The 20,925-nt window shown below is 39.5% G+C and overlaps 1 protein-coding gene across 1 annotated transcript in view; it reads right to left on the bottom strand.

The window, feature by feature from the left end:
* The window catches only part of LOC114646896 (disintegrin and metalloproteinase domain-containing protein 12), a 604,012-nt gene extending 585,188 nt beyond the window's left edge, over positions 1-18,824 (bottom strand). Inside the window, 1 exon segment of the mRNA XM_028795286.2 lies at positions 18,395-18,824. Within this exon segment, the coding sequence (XP_028651119.2) occupies positions 18,395-18,491 (97 nt within the window). The 5' untranslated portion in view covers positions 18,492-18,824.
* Between the last annotated feature and the right edge of the window lie 2,101 nt (positions 18,825-20,925).

Below are 20,925 nucleotides of genomic sequence, written 5' to 3' on the forward strand. Positions count from 1 at the left end.
GATTTCTGCAGACAATGGGTCTTTTAATTTCTGGTACATGCTTCCTCAGTTGGTTTGCCCAGTTGATTTCATACAAGGGACGCTATTGGCAGATGGCTGAGAAGCTAGATTGCTTACTCTTCTCTCTCTCTTGCGCTGACTTTCTCTGATCCTGACGTATGGGGATTGAGCAGGGGGGCTGTTCACACACCTAGACGATACGGACGCTCGTCTACAAATGCTGAAAGATTATCTTCACGTTGCTATCTTTTGTGCAGCTGCTTCCTAAAACGACATGCTGCACGGTGCTTCGCATACTTAAAAGCTCGAAGGGCACGTATTGATTTTTGACTGAAAAACAAACTCTGTCTCTCTCTATCTCTCTCTCTCTCTCCCTGCTCCTGACGGAGGGGGTGTGAGCTGCCGCCTTCAACAGCTTTGTGCCGCGGTGCTTCGCATACTTAAAAGCCAAACAGCCCTATTGATTTGTTTGCTAGAGATTGTTTTCTCTATCTATGTGACATTCTGTGCTCCTGACACGCACTCCTTTGAAGAGGAAGATATGTTTGCATTCTTTAAATTGTGAGACAGAACTGTCATCTCTGTCTTGTCATGGAGCACAGTTTAAACTTTTGAAAAAGAGACAAATGTTTGTTTGCAGTGTTTGAATAACGTTCCTGTCTCTCTACAACCTCCTGTGTTTCTGCGCAAATCTGTGACCCAAGCATGACAATATAAAAATAACCATATAAACATATGGTTTCTACTTCGCGGATTTTCTTATTTCGCGGGTGGCTCTGGAACGCAACCCCCGCGATGGAGGAGGGATTACTGTATACAGTATATTTATATATCTACATATATATATATACATATCTACATATATATATATACACATATATATATCTACATATATATATATACATATATATATATATATCTACATATATATATATATATATATGCATATCTACATATCTACATATATATATACATATCTACATATCTACATATATACATATATATATATATATATATCTACATATCTACATATATATATATATATACACATATCTACATATATATATATATATATATATATACAGTGGTGTAATAAACTATTTGCCCCCTTCCTGATTTCTTATTCTTTTGCATGTTTGTCACACAAAATGTTTCTGATCATCAAACACATTTAACCATTAGTCAAATATAACACAAGTAAACACAAAATGCAGTTTTTAAATGATGGTGTTTATTATTTAGGGAGAAAAAAAATCCAAACCTACATGGCCCTGTGTGAAAAAGTAATTGCCCCCTTGTTAAAAAATAACCTAACTGTGGTGTATCACACCTGAATTCAATTTCCGTAGCCACCCCGAGGCCTGATTACTGCCACACCTGTTTCAATCAATAAATCGCTTAAATAGGAGCTGCCTGACACAGAGAAGTAGACCAAAAGCACCTCAAAAGCTAGACATCATGCCAAGATCCAAAGAAATTCAGGAACAAATGAGAACAGAAGTAATTGAGATCTATCAGTCTGGTAAAGGTTATAAAGCCATTTCTAAAGCTTTGGGACTCCAGCGAACCACAGTGAGAGCCATTATCCACAAATGGCAAAAACATGGAACAGTGGTGAACCTTCCCAGGAGTGGCCGGCCGACCAAAATTACACCAAGAGCGCAGAGACGACTCATCCGAGAGGTCACAAAAGACCCCAGGACAACGTCTAAAGAACTGCAGGCCTCACTTGCCTCAATTAAGGTCAGTGTTCACGACTCCACCATAAGAAAGAGACTGGGCAAAAACGGCCTGCATGGCAGATTTCCAAGACGCAAACCACTGTTAAGCAAAAAGAACATTAGGGCTCGTCTCAATTTTGCTAAGAAACATCTCAATGATTGCCAAGACTTTTGGGAAAATACCTTGTGGACTGATGAGTCAAAAGTTGAACTTTTTGGAAGGCAAATGTCCCGTTACATCTGGCGTAAAAGGAACACAGCATTTCAGAAAAAGAACATCATACCAACAGTAAAATATGGTGGTGGTAGTGTGATGGTCTGGGGTTGTTTTGCTGCTTCAGGACCTGGAAGGCTTGCTGTGATAGATGGAACCATGAATTCTACTGTCTACCAAAAAATCCTGAAGGAGAATGTCCGGCCATCTGTTCGTCAACTCAAGCTGAAGCGATCTTGGGTGCTGCAACAGGACAATGACCCAAAACACACCAGCAAATCCACCTCTGAATGGCTGAAGAAAAACAAAATGAAGACTTTGGAGTGGCCTAGTCAAAGTCCTGACCTGAATCCAATTGAGATGCTATGGCATGACCTTAAAAAGGCGGTTCATGCTAGAAAACCCTCAAATAAAGCTGAATTACAACAATTTTGCAAAGATGAGTGGGCCAAAATTCCTCCAGAGCGCTGTAAAAGACTCATTGCAAGTTATCGCAAACGCTTGATTGCAGTTATTGCTGCTAAGGGTGGCCCAACCAGTTATTAGGTTCAGGGGGCAATTACTTTTTCACACAGGGCCATGTAGGTTTGGATTTTTTTTTCTCCCTAAATAATAAAAACCATCATTTAAAAACTGCATTTTGTGTTTACTTGTGTTATATTTGACTAATGGTTAAATGTGTTTGATGATCAGAAACATTTTGTGTGACAAACATGCAAAAGAATAAGAAATCAGGAAGGGGGCAAATAGTTTTTCACACCACTGTATATATATATATATATATATATATACACACATATCTACATATACTGTATATATCAAAATACCCGCGCTTCGCAGCGGCGAAGTACTGCTTTAAAATATTTATTAAGAAGAAAAGTAAACCTTTTTAAACCGAGGGAAAATGTATGAATAATTATTTGTTAAGGATCTCTTTGTATAGCACGTTGTCAGTTCGCCCCTCTGCTTGTAATATGACCAAGCTGTGTGGTAGCTTACTGTTGAGCATGCAACGTACAGTTGGCCATGTGAAAAGTAGTCCTGCCTCAAATCAATGCCAACCTTTTGTAGGGTCTGTCCCTGAGACTTATTAACTGTCATTGCGAAGCAGAGCCTTAGTGGAAATTGTAGGCGTTTGAATTGAATGGGAGATCAGAGGGTATAACGGGGATGCGAGGAATAAAAACTCTCTCCCCTGAGCCACCGCGAGTAAAAATAATTGCCTCAATGAGGTTGTTTTGCAGACACGTGAACTGAAGTCTCGTGCCGTCAAAAAGTTTCAGTGGCTGTACGCAAATCCACAATCGGTTTCATATTCTGTTCGTACCTTATCAATTGTGTTATTTGTTTTTTGAACAGGTTTGATTCATCGAAGTGATCACTCCTGCTGCGTTCAGTCACTTCATGTGATCCGCTCTCTTGTGTGATGTTGCGATGTCCACGGGTTTATTTAATGTTAGCTAAGACCCGGCAGTTAAAAGTGTCTTCTCATTAAACTTGTATCTCGCGAATATGGCATTGCAAACGGCAGCGGGTCAGTTCACGTGCTTACGTGGGAGGCGTGATGACGTGATATATTTTGATATATATCAAAATACCCGCGCTTCGCAGCGGCGAAGTACTGCTTTAAAATTTTTATTAAGAAGAAAAGTAAACCTTTTTAAACTGAGGGAAAATGAATCAATAATTATTTGTTAAGGATCTCTTTGTATATGACGTTGCCAGGTCGCCCCTCTGGTTGTAATATGACCAAGCTGTGTGCTGAGCTTACTCTTGAGCATGCAACGTACAGTTTGCTATGTGAAAATCAGTCTTGCCTCAAATCAATGCCAACCTTTTGTAGGGTCTGTCCCTGAGACTTATTAATTGTCATTGCGAAGCACAGCCTTAGTGGAAATTGGAGGCGTTTGAATTGAAATGGGAGATCAGAGGGTATAACGGGGATGCGAGGAATAAAAACTCTCTCCCCTGAGCCACCGCCAGTAAAAATAGTTGCCTCAATGACGTTCTTTTGCAGACACGTGACCTGAAGTCTCGTGCCGTCAGAAAGTTTCAGTGGCTGTACGTAAATCCACAATCGGTTTCATATTGTTTTCGTACCTTATCAATTGTGTAGTGTGTTTTTTGAACAGGTTTGATTCATCGAAGTGATCACTTCTGCTGCGTTCAGTCACTTCACGTGAGCCGCTGTCTTGTGTGATATTGCGATGTCCATACCTCGTGTCTTCTCATTAAACTTGTATCTTGCGAATATGGCATTGCAAACGGCAGCGGGTTAGTTCACGTGCTTACGTGGGAGGCGTGATGACGCGATATATTTTGATATACAGTAATCCCTCCTCCATCGCGGGGGTTGCATTCCAGAGCCACCCGCGAAATAAGAAAATCCGCGAAGTAGAAACCATATGTTTATATGGTTATTTTTATATTGTCATGCTTGGGTCACAGATTTGCGCAGAAACATAGGAGGTTGTAGAGAGACAGGAATGTTATTCAAACACTGCAAACAAACATTTGTCTCTTTTTCAAAAGTTTAAACTGTGCTCCATGACAAGACAGAGATGACAGTTCCATCTCACAATTAAAAGAATGCAAACTATATCTTCCTCTTCAAAGGAGTGCGCGTCAGGAGCAGATCATGTCAGAAAGAGAGAGAAAAGCAAACAAATCAATAGGGTTGTTTGGCTTTTAAGTATGCAAAGCACCGTGGCACAAAGCCGTTGAAGGTGGCAGCTCACACCCCCTCCGTCAGGAGCAGAGAGAGAGAGAGATATAGAGAGAGACAGAGAAAAACAAACAAGCAAAAATCAATATGTGCCCTTCGAGCTTTTAAGTATGCAAAGCACCGTGCAGCATGTCACTTCAGGAAGCAGCTGCACAGAAGGTAGCAACGTGAAGATAATCTTTCAGCGTACGTATCGTCTTGGTGTGCGAACAGCCCCCCTGCTCAATCCCCCTAGTCAGGATCAGAGATAGCTTCTCAGCCATCTGCCAATAGCATCCCTTGTATGAAATCAACTGGGCAAACCAACTGAGGAAGCATGTACCAGAAATTAAAAGACCCATTGTCCGCAGAAATCCGCGAACCAGCAAAAAATCCGCGATATATTGTATATTTAAATATGCTTACATATAAAATACGCGATGGAGTGAAGCCGCGAAAGGCGAAGCGCAATATAGCGAGGGATTACTGTATATCAAAATACCCACGCTTCGCAGCGGCGAAGTACTGCTTTAAAAATTTTATTAAGAAGAAAAGTAAACCTTTTTAAACTGAGGAAAATGAACCGGTTGTAATATGACCAAGCTGTGTGCTGAGTTTACTCTTGAGCATGAAATCTAATGTCGTTTGTGCCCTTCAGAATGAAAACAGTTTGCATTTACCTCTTTAATAAAAGGCGAGCTTTTAAACCTGAGAAATCACCCCGTAAATGCACACGTTTAATTGCACATGTGTTAATATGTATACTTACACAGTATTAAAAGACACTCGACAATTAACGTTATTTACCTTTGTTCCCGCGTTTGATAAAAGGTGAGCTTTTAAGCCTGAGAAATCACCCCGTAAATGCACACGTTTAATTGCACATGTGTTAATATGTATGCTTACACAGTATTAAAAGACACTCAACAATTAACGTAATTTACCTTCATTCCCGCGTTTGACTCGTGCTGTAAATCTCTTCCTTGTTTTTAGTTCACGTGATTATGTAGGAGGCGTGATGACGCGATACGTGACTCCGCCTCCTCCATTAGAGTATATGGACAAAAAACAGGTTCCAGTTATGACCATTACACGTAGAATTTCGAAATGAAACCTGCCTAATTTTTGTAAGTAAGCTGTAAGGAATGAGCCTGCCAAATTTCAGCCTTCTACCTACACGGGAAGTTGGAGAATTAGTGATGAGTGAGTGAGTGAGTGAGTCAGTCAGTCAGTCAGTCAGTCAGTCAGTGAGTCAGTCAGTGAGGGCTTTGCCTTTTATTAGTATAGATTAAATGGCCAAGGTCCGGCTTACTTGTCTGAACTTATCATGACTTACAAACCAGAGCGCACATTAAGATCTCAAGATGCCGGTCTGCTTATGATTCCAAGAATTAATAACATAACAGTGGGAGGCTGAGATTTTAGTTACAGGGCCCCTAAACTGTGGAATGGTCTGCCTGCCACTATAAGAGATGCCCCATCGGTCTCAGCTTTTAAATCCCAGCTGAAGACTCACTACTTCAGTTTAGCATATCCTGACTAGAGCTGCTGATTAACTGTACAGACTGCATCTCTGTTGTTAGTCATTAGCACTAAAACATAAGTAATATGATAGTTATAATTTGTTACTAACCATTGCCTATTCTGTTTCTCTTCTCGGTACTCAAATGTGGCACTTGGTGCCACGGCCCACCTGCCAAGTTGTTTTGCCTGCCTAAGGTAAAGTCATCCCTGATGGAGGATCACAGGAATCGTGGGGTACAGGGGTCATTTCATCGGATTGGATGGCCCAGCGCTGACTCAGCTGTGGAATGGCCAAATGGGGGAGGCAGCTTGATGGCTGAGGTCTCCAGGACTCTAAACAAATCCAAATCATATTATGTGATATCATCTACTGTTAAATTCTGCTCCGTACTTGAAAAATTTTTTATTTTTATACTGTATTGAGGATTTGCTCTGTTCTGTGTATTGTATTGTATTGACCCCCTTCTTCTTGACACCCACTGAACACCCAACCTACCTGGAAAAGGGTCTTTTTTTTAACTGCCTTTCCCAAGGTTTCTTCCATTTTTTTTCCCTTACAAGGGTTTTTTTGGGAGTTTTTCCTTGTCTTAATCCAGAGTCAAGGCTGGGGGGCTGTCAAGAGGCAGGGCCTGTTAAATCCCATTGCAGCACTTCTTGTGTGATTTTGGGCTATACAAAAATAAATTGTATTGTATTGTATTGTATAATGAGCTACCATACAGCTTTTGAGGTCTGAATTACTTTTCATTTTTATTTCCTAGTGTTCTTGTGGTACAGACTGAATCCTGAGATGGTTGGTGCCTGCCTGATGCTCCAAGGACAAGCTGTGCCCCTTCAGACCCATTGTTCTGGGGTGGAGTCTTGAGGGAACACTGTTTGTAAGGGCTTGGGGCAGCTCCCTAGAGAGAGAGAGAGAGTTGAGAGACAGGGATCCAGGTTAATTAACGGTGCGTGATAAAAAGGGGAGGTGGTGGCCGGAAGTGGTAGCTGGTGGGAGCTGGAACAGAAAGAAAAAACGGTTTAAGAGAGGTAGATAGGAGGAAAGTGATTTGTTTTTGTTGTTTTGGAGGTGTCCCCGTGACCCAGACAACGGGCGGCAGTAGGACACCGTTTATATCGCGGCATATTGAATAAAAAGCCAGTCGGCATTTGGAAGACTTCCCCGAACAAGTGACTCCGGAGTGTGTTTATTCGACGGGACATCACAATACCAAATCACGACACCCATAATTAGAAGAAACCAGTCTAAGTAAAGCAATGATGAAAAACGTTAATTTTTGTAAAAAAAAAACAAGCTGAAGCTAAGTGCCTGCTCTGGCGTTTGGAAATGAAGAAGTCAGGCAAGGACATCATATATTTAAGGTCAAAATGTCAGGGACTCTGATTTTGACTGTCATTTCCTTGTGCTGGGTGAATTTATACTCTAAGGGTTAGATTGGGTTGATTTGTTTTAGAAATATAGCTTTAATTTTGATTTGTGATTTGGGTTGTTATATCACCACCATTCTGATGACGCTATTGATGATTCCTGTTGCTAGAACCACACTGGTATGGGCTTGTTCTAAAAGGTCATGGCCTGTCAGTCATGAGTCAACAGGATAAAAGGTCATCTAGGGATATGCTTCCTGATCCGACTACACAAATTCCAAAACCCTTCACACCTTTTTAAAAATTGTTCTTTGTTTTGTTTTACTGGTTTTTGAGATCTCTGCACTCCCATTGACTTTGAAATTACCTCACGATTCTTGGATTAGGCTACTAATAGATACCCTCGCTATGGTCTTCTGACTACATCCTTGAAAATTTCTGTCGCCCTTTGATGGGCACAAACCTGGAAATTTTGATAGCATGAGTCTGAAGAAACTTTTGAAAAAGACACAGGGAGACAGTAAGATAAGGAAAGCAGCCAGTGAAAGAGGATTTGTTTAAAAAGTTTGCCACGCAGCCAAACCTCTTTTTCTGAAATGTTACTTTTACAACAATCATTATATGTCTGTAGTACTAGGGTGTTGTACCATGTTAGCCATTATGGATGTGGCAAGAAGTTAAACAAAATGACACTTTTATTGGCAACTAAAAAAATTACAATATGCAAGCTTTTGAGGCAGCTCAGGCCCCTTCTTCAGGCAAGATGTAAACATTTATTTCTTTCATTATACAAAAGAAATCCCGAATAAAAGCATGGTAAATCTATATTTTCATTTCATCCATTTCCTGATTCTGCTTAATCTACTACAGACTCTCATGGATTTCTTTTGTAAGTCACTACGGATAAAAATATCTACTAAGCAAATGCATGTACAGTATATCTGCGGTGGGCTGGCACCCTGCCCAGGGTTGTTTCCTGCCTTGTGCCATGTGTTGGCTGGGATTGGCTCCAGCAGACCCCCGTGACCCTGTAGTTAGGATATAGCGGGTTGGATAATGGATGGATGGAAAAACATATAAATGTAAATTTAGGATTTTTTTAATATATTTTGTAACATTTGGATAATAATTTTTGTTTCACATAATGGTTTGGATTTTTTGTATTAAGGTAAATTCCTTTTCTTCATCTTCATTTTTTTCTTATACAGGGACATGTATTGACGTTAACAAATAGTGAGTGCAGCCACGGATTTACTTCCATATGGTTTTCAAATTTATCTGAATGTCAGCATTAGATAACATGAAACTGCATTTTAAAAATTAATGTTGAAGCTACACTCAAGAGATTCTTTTAACCAAACTGAGCAATTTGAACCCAGAATAGAAAGAATGTTAAAAAAAAAGTTAAACTCTTGGAAAAGGATAATGTTGTCCTGGTACTTCTAAATGATTAGTTACCTCATGCCTTTAACTTAGACCTTCATCCACCCCCCCGAGTCAGTTTATGGTGGGTGCAGTTTAATCGACTGTCCAGTATGGACCAATTAAATAAAGGAGTCAGTGACTGCCTTGGGCAGTAAGGGCAGGGCTTCAAAGCACTTTCAGCCACCCACAAAGCTTCCCTGTCCATGTGATATTCAGGATTGTCAGCTTTAAGGGATGTCCTCCTTCATACTAATCAGTTAATGCTCTGAAGCTCAATGATGCAAGAAAGGCTGTCTGGTTTTCATTTAGCCGTTTTCTCTGTGGATACATTTTTGTTAATGTACATGCAGATGATTAGAATGACATCAGATTTGAGGAACATTTTCAAAATTGTAGACTAAAGTTCTGCCAAATAGAATCAAGAGTGAGAAGTATCTATTGTGGCACATGTGTTAGATAAAACCACAAGAAGAGTTTACCTAATCAGGTCATTTGGCATCTTCACTATTTATAAAGTTACATGGATCAGTGCAAGTGGGTGTGGGAGTAAGTGAGCCCTGCGATGGAAAGCTGTCCTTGCATTATTGGTTATTATGTTAATTCACATCCTGTCTGTAATCCTAAATACAATTAAACAGATTCATAAAGACTGATCGATGGGTAAGTGGCTGGCTAGATGGTGTGGAAATTCTGCCCCTGAACACAGATGGACAGACACCAAATGTCCTAAAACACACACATTTAATTATATTCCTCGATGTACAATACCACACAATGCCTTAAATAGCCACAGTTCTCTCACAGTCCCTTCTCTCACTCCTCCTCCTCCTCTCGCAAGCTCCGTCTTCTTCCTCCCAATTCCAGCTCGTCTGCTGGAGTGAGGCAGCCCCTTCTCATTTTAGTAACCTGCACTGATTTTCTAAGAGATGGACTGACTGACCAGACAGTGGTCAAGATTAATTCATGATGGTTATTAATATGTAACAAGCCAAACAGTTTAAACTGGTATTTTTTTCTTTAACAAATTTATTTTCAAAAGTAGAGCAGAGTACATGCATCATAGTATAATGAGGCAGGAAAGAGTGCATTGTCTTGTTTGACTTCGACTTCTCTACAAGAAAAGCCTCTGGGCCTTAGACCATAAATAATTTCAGTAATGAAAAATTCCATAATCCAGCATCACAGGAGAACAAATGTTTCATGGTTCTAGAGCACCACTTGAGAAGAATAAACCCCTAACTATTCTATGTACTGTAGTTGTTTATTAAATATTTATTATGTACTCATAATTGTAAACTACAAATCTACTGCTTTTCCGAGAAGAGGTACATCCAAGAGTCATCCACCTATGTAGGGTCATGGGGAGACACTGCCCTTCCTGGCAGATTTGAGGGGTGCCCAAGCAGAAGTAGGGAAAACACACAAACTCCAAACAAACTGTCTGGAGCTTTGAGGCAACAAAAATACAAAGTGCTCCACAATGTTGTCCTCCGCACAAATCTATTCTTCAGAATATAATTAAAAATAGTTATGTAGGCTTTAAGGCTGTCCACTAAAGTTAACATATCAGATTGCTGTTGAGATTGGCGACTTGTTATCAGAAGATTTACTATATAAAATCTCAGTTTTACAGTATATACGTTTGTCTTGTTTAAAGTGGTGGCACAAAGCAAATAAGTTTGTAAATCACTAAAATAATGTTAAAAAAGACTATCATGACTTGTTCAGAGTAACCCATGGGCTCCAGTCAGCCACTAACTGCTCATTACAACACTAAGACTGAAAGAGGTTTAACAGAACACTCAGCTCAATACTAGGATAAGGCAGCAGATGTTCCACTCCCATTGCTAAAAGCGAGGAGGTGTGATTTCAGTGGATTATGGGAACACAATGAATGGAAAGGCACTGCCTGGTCTGATGAATCCTGGGACTTCCATGATGGTGAAAAAAAAAAAAAAACAAGAGACCATGGATCCATTGCATGTTTGTCAACAAGTCTTTCAAGGTATGACAAGTTCAGACACAATCTCTGCCCTTTTATTTAACTTTTTTCAATTCTCTCATGGTGTGACAAGCACCTCTCTTCAGTTTGAACAGTCCAAAGCACACTCTTGCACACAGATAAGTCCACCAAATAAAGATAACCATGTTAATCAAATCTGAAACTTCACTCTCCCACCTTTTTATAGTCATTTATCCACAGTAATGCTAGCAACAACAGACACCAGTATATTACATGGCACATGGACACATCCACACTCTCTTCCTCTGTTACAGGGTCGCTAATCTTTCCTGTGTATAAATCATGGAATTTGTGTAATATTTCAGCATTTGCAAGGATCTGAAAGTTATCATCTCAAAACGTTGAAACTGGACTTGAAATGAGGTTTTAACAACTACCTTTTTGGAAATCTACCGCTTACCGAGTGTCTCCTATTCTTACCATGTAATGTTGCCCAAAGTCTTGAAACAGCAGACAGAATTAGATTGTGTTCAATGCAACTGTCAACCCATGTAACATTTGCAGAAGCTTGTACTCTGTGTCAAACAGTTTTTGAATTTTACAGTACACCAGGTTTACTGACAGGACTATTTAATACTGCTCTGTAGTAAGCTACCCAAATTCAGGGTTGTACAACTAGGATTCCAGTCTGGCAGCACTGGGATCAAGGCAGCAAGCAAACCTTGACATCCATGAATCTATGAACCACTAATATTTCTCACAAATATACCTACAGACATTCCCAACCCTGCTTTATTCGATTCACGGAGATGGGGTGCTGGAGTCAAAGTTTTGCAGCAACCTTCCCAGAATAGGGCCATAATCTATCATAGGGTCTATGCACACCCACACAAAAGAAATTTAGAGTTACAATTTAACCTAACACCATATACATTAAATCAAAATCAATCCTGCTTGATTTAGTCAGTGCAAGTCACAGACTGGTCTGACGGAGTTGCTGGGGACATCAAACTATGCAGCTGTCTGTAATGGGAGCGTGTTGGGACTGCCCATGACTAGCTAAGATAAGTAAATAAAGTCTGTGACTGAAAATCATTGGAAAAGTCATGTAGTGTGATGCAGACTTAAATGACACACTGTAGTAACGGAATTAAATTTATATTTGTGGTAAAATTAGGTCCATTAATTAATGAAAGCAACTTTTTAATGCAACTTGATATTTGAACATCATTGTCAATCAAGTACTTCTGTTTATTGCTGTGATGGACCTATACTGTATCTGAATATGCTTTATCAGCAGGGAAATCCTCTACACCAGAAGGCTAGGACAATCCAGGAAAGATTAGAGGAAAGGGGTACCTGAACCCTATCCCTAAACCTTAACCCTAACCCTTCCGATCAATATAATTTGAGACAATCAAGCATATTTTGGATGAGATGGGAGCCATTTGAAGTAGATCTACCCCACCAAGCAGATCTCTGGCACAGCATGAATGTGTCACACTAATGGCACCATAATGAGCCCATGTGTCAATAACTCACTATTAAATAGGTAAAGTTCATAAAGCATCTGCTTAGCCTAAATGGTACCACATGAGAATGTGAATCAGATGAGGGAGAATTCTAAAACTCTTCACTGTTTGCAGTAAACTACTAACAGTGAATAACAACTGAAGTGGAACAGGTTTCAACTGCTCTAAGTGATTCAGTCAAATGCAGACTATTCATTGTCAGGGGTGAAGTGGGCAAGATGTTAGCTAAGAAGAGCAGAAGTGCAAGATAAACCCAGGCTCCATAAAGGTAACTTCCTGAACATTAGTCCTTCAGTAAAGGTGCAGTCTAAAAGTGGATACTGTCTCTGTTGCTTGAGTCCTCATGTTTAATGGAATATCTCTGCAAAGTTTCACATTGCTATGCCAGAGTAGAATCTGAATTTTTGTCCCGATTTCCTTGATACCCTCCCTCTTCCCAAAGATACACACTCAGTGAAGCTGATAACTTTAAATTTCCACTGTATGACTGACTGTGAATATTAGTTTATTACTGTGCCCTATGATGAACTTGTGCTCAACTGGGGTCTATTCTTGTCCCATAGGTGGGATAGGCTCCAGCTAATCATAACATTGTAAAAGAAATAGACGGATGGATAGATGAATTGTATTTTATTAACAAGTAAAAAACTAAGTGATAGATTTAGGTGTTATTTTTCAGGGTAATTAGGAAATAAAGTTAACAATCCATTAATAACATTTCAATAAATGAAAATATTTGCGTGAGATTGATAGACAGACGCTAGGCAAGATTTTTTTCATGTTCTAAAAAATTTTTCCAAGTGTAATTTTTTTCCCTCATTCAGTTCCTAACATAGTGTGTCATAATTATGGAAGATGAGACAACATGTCAAAATTATAGTGTACTATTTCTTTAGGATCTGAAATACTATCTGACATTTTAATCAGAAAAATGAAGTCGTTAATATAGCAATCAATCAATCTTTGTTTTATAGGGTGAGCAGCTGTTCCAAGCACGCTCCATTCTTTAGAAGAATTATGTCTGAAGTATTTTAATATATTTTAAAGTCCCACTTAAAAACTAATCTGTTAGACAAAAAAGGCAAATGTGGGTGACCATCCAAATAAAAAATGAAAAGGCTTGTATTAAACAGACTGAGGCAGAAGTATTATTCTTGGCTTTTTTTTATATATCCTGCTCTGTATGTTGGTTAAATTTAATTAGCCATAAAAAAACTGTAATGATGAATCATTGTCAGCAGACATTTATTACATTTCTTTTCTTATTTTTCTTACATCTTCTTTTCATGCTCTTTCTTTTCACAGATTTGCCTTATAAATAATCCATATATAAGTGGCAGCTTGACTCAACCATACAGCTCATCTCCATTACAATAATAATATTAAAGACGTGACAAGTATTGTTGTACATTCAGCTCAAAACTCTACAGCTGTCAAGGTTATATTAATAACTTATGATCATATATTTAGTACTGTTCAGCTAAATACGATTGCTATCTTTCCCAAATTTGACACATAGCAAGTGATGTTCAAATCACAGTATAAAATAATCAGATGAGGACCATGAAACATTTCATGTTATTCCCTTAAATCCATCCATGTTCTAACTAGCATATACAATACAAGACTACAGGTAGATGGTGTCTATGGCTTTAACACTTGCAGTAAGGCAAGAATTAACTCTGGACAGTGTCACACGTGTGCATGTAGACACCATCCGTGTGCCACTAATGATGTAAGCACATTGACATCAATACCTCAGAAACACAGTCACTAACAGCCAGTATTCCTTCACCCTCAGACCAGAGGATGGGTTGCATAACGACCATTAGCCCAGAAGGTCCCACCTCTTCTGCCCCACGGGTGATTTAAACAAGAATGTTGCCAGAAGTTAATGCTGACTACTGGAATCATATCAGAAGAGGACCGAAAACCTTTTCAATCCCATCTGCCTGAGTGAGGCTCTAAAAGAATGATAACGTTCCCAATCATTTTGCATTTGGCCTTTTTTTTTTCCTTTTCTTTGTTTGCCAGACATTAAATGGGGTTCCAGCTGGTGCCCAACCTTTCATTATCTTTTTGATTTGTCTTTTATTTACAATAGGAAGGCAATCTATCATATACTTTTAAAAATAAAGGTGCCAAAGTGGTTCTTCAGAGTAATGCTATAGGGGACCATTTTTGATTCCCAAAGGAACCATGCATACGAAGGTGTCCAAAAGATCCTTTATTTATTTAAATCCGTAACAGACTCTATCAATAACCAAGAACAGATAATAACAGATTTGTGGAACCCTGCTGGATTCTTGATTTTAAAACAACTCTTGCTGCATGCAGTAACACACGCCTTCTTGATCTGTTAGGTAGCCTATTATAACAATAAAGGTTTTGGTTTTGTCCACATATTAGGAACCTTTTCAAAGCTCAAATAATCAGTTTCATATCTTAAAGAACCCCTTCCAGAATGAAAGGGGTCTTTGTCACACAATACCTCTTCAAGAAACCACACAAGCCAATAAAGTGCCAGCAAGGAGCCATTATTTTTAAGAGTGTTAGGCACACACCTACACTCACTCTGTCTGGGCCAATTTATAGTCTCCTGACAAATTAAAATGAACATAGATAGATAGATAGATAGATAGATAGATAGATAGATAGATAGATAGATAGATAGATAGATAGATAGATAGATAGATAGATAGATAGATAGATAGATAGATAGATAGATAGATAGATAGATAGATAGATAGATAGATAGATAGATAGATAGAATTTGATTTGTTCCCATTTGGGCAAAGAATGAAAAACAAAAGCACTTGGTCAAGGATCTACATAACACACAGGGAGATACTGAGGCAAGAATTTGTACCCAATGTTCTATTTTTTTCCATTAACCAAAGATATTTAAATAAAGATAATCATATTAATCAAATATGAATAGCCAATTTTTTCACAGTCATAATGGCAACAACAGAAACAAGTCCATTACATGGCGCACCAACACATCCACACTCACTCCCACTGATGCAGGGTCTATAATCTTCATGTTGCTGGACTGTGTGAAGAACAATAAATCCTGTAGGACCCCATACTTGTGTAAACTCAACATAAAAGCCACCACAATTAAACTGGGGTTTAAGTGCTGTGAGGTGCATACCTTTTAAATCACACAGGAACATTAAGAAACATCCTACACTCTGAAAAATAATAGGTCTTTAATGGCATTTTATGGTTCCTTACTGGATTATGTTGTTCCTTGTAGAACTATTGCTTGGAAAAGCAGCTAAATTCATTCTGGGAAGGGTTCTTTGTATATCAAGTTGGTTCTTTGTGCTTTGAAAAACGTCCTGTGTAGAGAACAATTTTTTTTCAACTGTAGAGAACAAATCTGAAATCTTTAATCTATGGCAGGATACCTAGAAAACCTGGATTTAACCTGTGTTGTAACCACTAGAGGGTGCCAGAAAGCCCCAAACCACAGACACAGTAAAGCACCACACGTTATTAGTATAAAATAACAGATTTTTATTCTCTTCAGGCACTTCTTCACAGACCTCACTCCAATAATAAGCCACAATAATACAATAAAGAACAATAAACCAACAACTGTTCCTCCTCCTCTCCCTCCACTGAGTTTTGCCTGCTGCCTCCCAACTCCTGACTCCTTGTTTGGCAGTGGGCTTCCTTTTATGCTGGACCTGGGAGTGTTTCCGGTGCCACTTCATATTCTCTGTGAAAAGCAGGAAAGGTCACCCCCAGACAATGCCCTCTATCGATAAGTAGGGACCATGTAGGGGCTGCACTTCTGCACAAAAATTGCTAAGCATCCTTGCGGGTGCCCCGATCGGGCTTCCATATGAGTTCCACTGCCACCTAGCATACGGAGGATGGAACAACTCCTGATTTCCAAGCTATTGCTGGTCCATCTATTATTTCCTGCCGGCAGAATGCAAAAGTATTTTTCCTGTCCACCCTCAAATACGCTTTCGTCATCGCCTTGGCCTCCTGTCAGGTAACGTATACATCCCCGTCTCACCTGGGATGCCCGTTTTCTTCCTACAACGTATACAGCAAAACATTGATATTTCACAGATCTGTTACCATAAATTCATGGTTATTTACTTTATGGAGCCTGTTATGGATCTAAATAAATAAAGGTTCTTTCTGGAACCTTCATGTGGATGGGTCTTTTGGGAACCAATAATGGTTTCTTTATGGCATTTCCCTAAAGAACCACTTTGGCTCCTTTATTTTTAAGAGTGAAGTCTGTTCAGCGGGAACACTTTGGTGACTTATTATATTACCTCTGTAAAGTCTCACCTAACCACACATTTCTCAAGATTTTCTAGAAATGATTGCAATATGTAGGCACATTACTGTGACTCCTGTGACTGTACACATATAATTACAGAGTAGTTGCATTGTATGTACATAATAAGTGCAGAGAATAAACTTTGGAAAATAAGTTCCAGATGTAATACTAATACTAATACTACTAATAATAGAAAAGGCTGATTAGAACGGTACTCTTTCTCAAGCAGAAATGCTGTCTGTAAAGTTCAGCGTAAAAATGCGAGTGACACTTCAGCACTGGTAAGACGTGCTGCGGTTAATCTCAGCATCAGACGCACCTCTAGAAGTAGATTAACTCATTCACGTCTTAGAAATAACTGTTCAAAAGGAAATAAAGTTATTAAAAACAACTATCACTCAACATCGGAGAAAAAGATGAAAAATATACCAATTACAATTGAAAAAGTTTGCAGTTTTACTAGTATTTCATGATTCGGATCTCGCCTTTAACGTATGGTGCTGCTGGCACTGCATTACTAACAGCCTACAAACAGTAAAGAGTTACAAATGAGAATTTTGACAATAGCTTCAACTTGTACCGTTTCACCCAGTATACTGATTGACTAAAACGAGGTCCGAGTGTGTTGTTGCCCGAGTAATCCCAACAGTAAGGAAAATGATAATCGCTGGAAAAGACCCGACTAAACATGTAACAGTGCCGTGGAAGTGGAGAGTTTAAATACAGTATCAGGTTTGGTTCAGTTGTTGATGTTACGCTCATACAACACCAATCAATGGATATCCATCTTTCGTCTCATTTTCAAATTAGATTTGCATCTATAATAATATCCAGCATTTTCCATTGTTGTTGTGTGGGAGGATTGAGAATCATCAACAAAAAATAACGGACAGTTATTGGAGCATTGCACAAAGCACGTAGAGCGGTACTGCGCCCGTCTGTCCTCTGCTGAAGTATTCGCCGTGATCGTCAAGTACTGTACATGCTGTGCTCTAAGGAGTTTGCCGGCATCACGACAATTAATTACTGGAAAGTAGCAGACTGCCTAATCTTTCCACGAGTCTGTAGAGATTGACAGACTTATAAAAAAAACTGGTTAAAATATAAAAGAACGCATGCGTCGATTTTTTGAAAAGTGGAATAAAAAATAACTTTTCAGTCGTTCAAACGCTCCATTTTTGAAATGCCACTGGCCCGGAGCGTATCAGCTTCCTACCTCACACAAGCAGGCACATTTGCAGTGACTGTGGGAAAAAATGATAATCGCGTATCTTGTAATTTAAAAGAAATCGGGGTAGCAATGAAGGAGGTGTGCAACCAGCTGGCTGACCTGCTATTACACATCACAGCTGAAGAGCGCCGGTTGCCCGAGCCGCCAGACGCACACTCAAGAACCGGGAGCAGACCGCGCATCCTCCCGCTGATCTTAAACGAACTTTTGTTTTTGTGTTTCCTCTATAGCAAACATTTTACAGCATTAATTGATCGCATTTCCTTGTCATTTGTATTCGGTGTTACAGTTGAAAAAAAAACAGACTTTCTCAAATTGCCCTGATGCCAAGCGGGGTTAGTAAATGACAATCGGTAAATGCAAAAATGCGCTCAATGAATGAACAAATGCATCTCCTTACCTTCACATCGTGTCGGAAGTGGCATGAAACAAACGCTGATGAATATCATGAAAAAAGAAAGTAATGCAAAGTTTTCTTCCCGCTGCCGACTTGTCATCTTGCTCGAATGTGGCAGATAACTTTGATTAGCCGAAATCAGGAGACCGGGGCCATCACACTACTACTTAGTGAGCTGGTTTTCAGGATATGAGTGATTTCCTGCAATATGAGCACCCCACCCTCCCCCTATGTCTATACACACACACACTTATATATATATAGATATATTTCCACTTCTATCCGGGGGGGTTAAAATCTTACTCTGTACAGTTGTACAGTACGAGTATCGCGGTGTCATAAACTTTCTGTCCAGTGATGCCGTAATTTGAACTTTAACGGTTCCTGTTGGCAAAGGGAAACACGAGGGATCTTGAAAAAAATGAAGGAAAAGACACGGTAAATATGTAGAAGAGTGGAATGAAGTCTTTCTTACAAACTGGCACTTTAAAAGTCTTCATTACAATCGAACAAAGTCTTGTCTTTTTGTGAAGCACGGGATTCCGCGCGGTCCTAAATGTTGCCCAGGTTCGTGCAGCTTCAATGTACTGTACAACAACGCATCTAAATGGACACGTCTGCTGTGAGGTAATAAACGGAGAGAGTGGAATGTATTGCAGTATGCTCATTTAGTTCTCCAATAAAAAAAATAAGAATATTTTAAAATATTCACAAGTTCATAAACGCTTGAACTTTATTATGTATAAACTAAAGGAAAGTTAACTGGCCTCCGAGGTGGCATGGTGGCACAGAGATTAGCCCTGCTGCCTGCTGCTGCCTGAAATCTTTAGAGAGTACAAAGCTGAGCTGTTGGAATATTCTCTCTGCTGTTTTTGAGTGCAACCACATTTGTTTTGTTTATACGCCAGGATACTGCAGTGTTTGTATGTTCTTTTCTTTTAGTGTGCATGCTCAGGGTTCCTTGGGACCTTTGTTGAACTGTAATCTTGAACTCTTATTATTTATTCTAGATTGAATATAGACTCTTGTCTCAGCAATGATTTTTGTTCTGTATTAAATGACTCCATTGGGAGAAAGTGGACAATGTCCAAAGTCTCTGCCTGTCCTGTTTTCTCCTAGGTTTCCTCCATGTAGCTTACCTTCTGGAGGCTCACTGGTGCCGTGAGTTTAGTGCTGCTGCCTTGTGGCTGTGGAAGTCCAGAGTTCACCTTCACGATGCCTGGTCATGTCTGCATGGGCTTTCCTCTGGGTATTCTGGTTTTCCACCCTCATCCCATGTGTTTTATAGATTCATTTGTGACACTGCAGGTGTGTGCGTGTGTGTTTGCATGGCATTCTGCAGTTCTAGGTAAATACACAATTGTGCTGCCAGCTTTGGACTGCAATATCACAAATAATGTAACTCTACAGAGGTTCCACTTTCAGAACTGGTAAGTAAAACACACATGGTGGCCAGCTTGAGCTCTGTTATATTTGCAAAGCTTTCATGCTGGCTTGATACTACCATTGTTAAGCAATGCACCATCTCTCTTTCACACTACAGAGGCATGAGAAGACTGAAAAATCAGAAATGAATAACTTTTAGAATTTTTTTGTATTAATTAATCAACTTATCTTCCAAAATTGTATATGGCTGCAAAGGTCTTAACTGTATATTCTGTGTCAGCTCTCTTTCTAAGAAAATTACAGCCATCCATTAAGTGTGCCCTAAGTCATTGTACTGTTCACTCAGTTGTAATGTTAGCTGGTGGTCAGTCTCTTTTGGACGCGAGACAGATGTTACTGCTAGCCTTGAGAGCAGAAACCCCTATGCTCACTGCTGCTTGCAGCAAAGAAAAGTTTCGAGTGAAATCAGTAACTTAGTACTTGATGATGGTGGACTATTCTCCTCAGTAAATAGTCTGAGACAATATGTTTGGAGGAACAAGCCTTGGTGTTTTTGGAATGCCTGCTCTTTTAACACTCTTAGCTTTTTGTATTCACAGCCACAGTTTTATTTATTTGAATATGCTGCACTTTGCTGTGGATCACCACTCTCACTCCACTGATCAGAACAGACACCAGTGCCGTAGAGCTGAGGTGGGCAATTAGGAGGAGCTTGGTAAAATTATGTATCCAGCTATGAAAAGTTCAAAAGAGGTCGCCTAACACTTTAAAGTGGTACACCTTATTGGTTGTGCTCCAGTTTTACTCTAGGCAATCACCTAGTTTGATCATATGGATGGGCAGGCCCTGTGTGTGTGTGTTTCTCAGTGTCAAGCAAAGATCTGGCACCCCTTCCAGGGTTAATTTCACTTTCACCTAATGCCACCATGGCCATAATATGGATTAAATGTGAAAATGGCTGAATGGGCATTTTACCTTTGTGGAATAAAAGAACACAAGAAATAGTAAAAGGTTTGGAGTAGCCACCCCATTTAATTGGCAACAAGTAGTTTGAGCAAAAAAAAAACGGTCTTTACAGACTGGAGTCCAAAACAAAACTGAGTAATAATATTGAAAATGGAAGTTATACAGGAGTAGTGGCAGAAGTG

This window comes from Erpetoichthys calabaricus, chromosome 2 (assembly GCF_900747795.2).
Source record: "Erpetoichthys calabaricus chromosome 2, fErpCal1.3, whole genome shotgun sequence".
Taxonomy (NCBI): domain Eukaryota; kingdom Metazoa; phylum Chordata; class Cladistia; order Polypteriformes; family Polypteridae; genus Erpetoichthys; species Erpetoichthys calabaricus.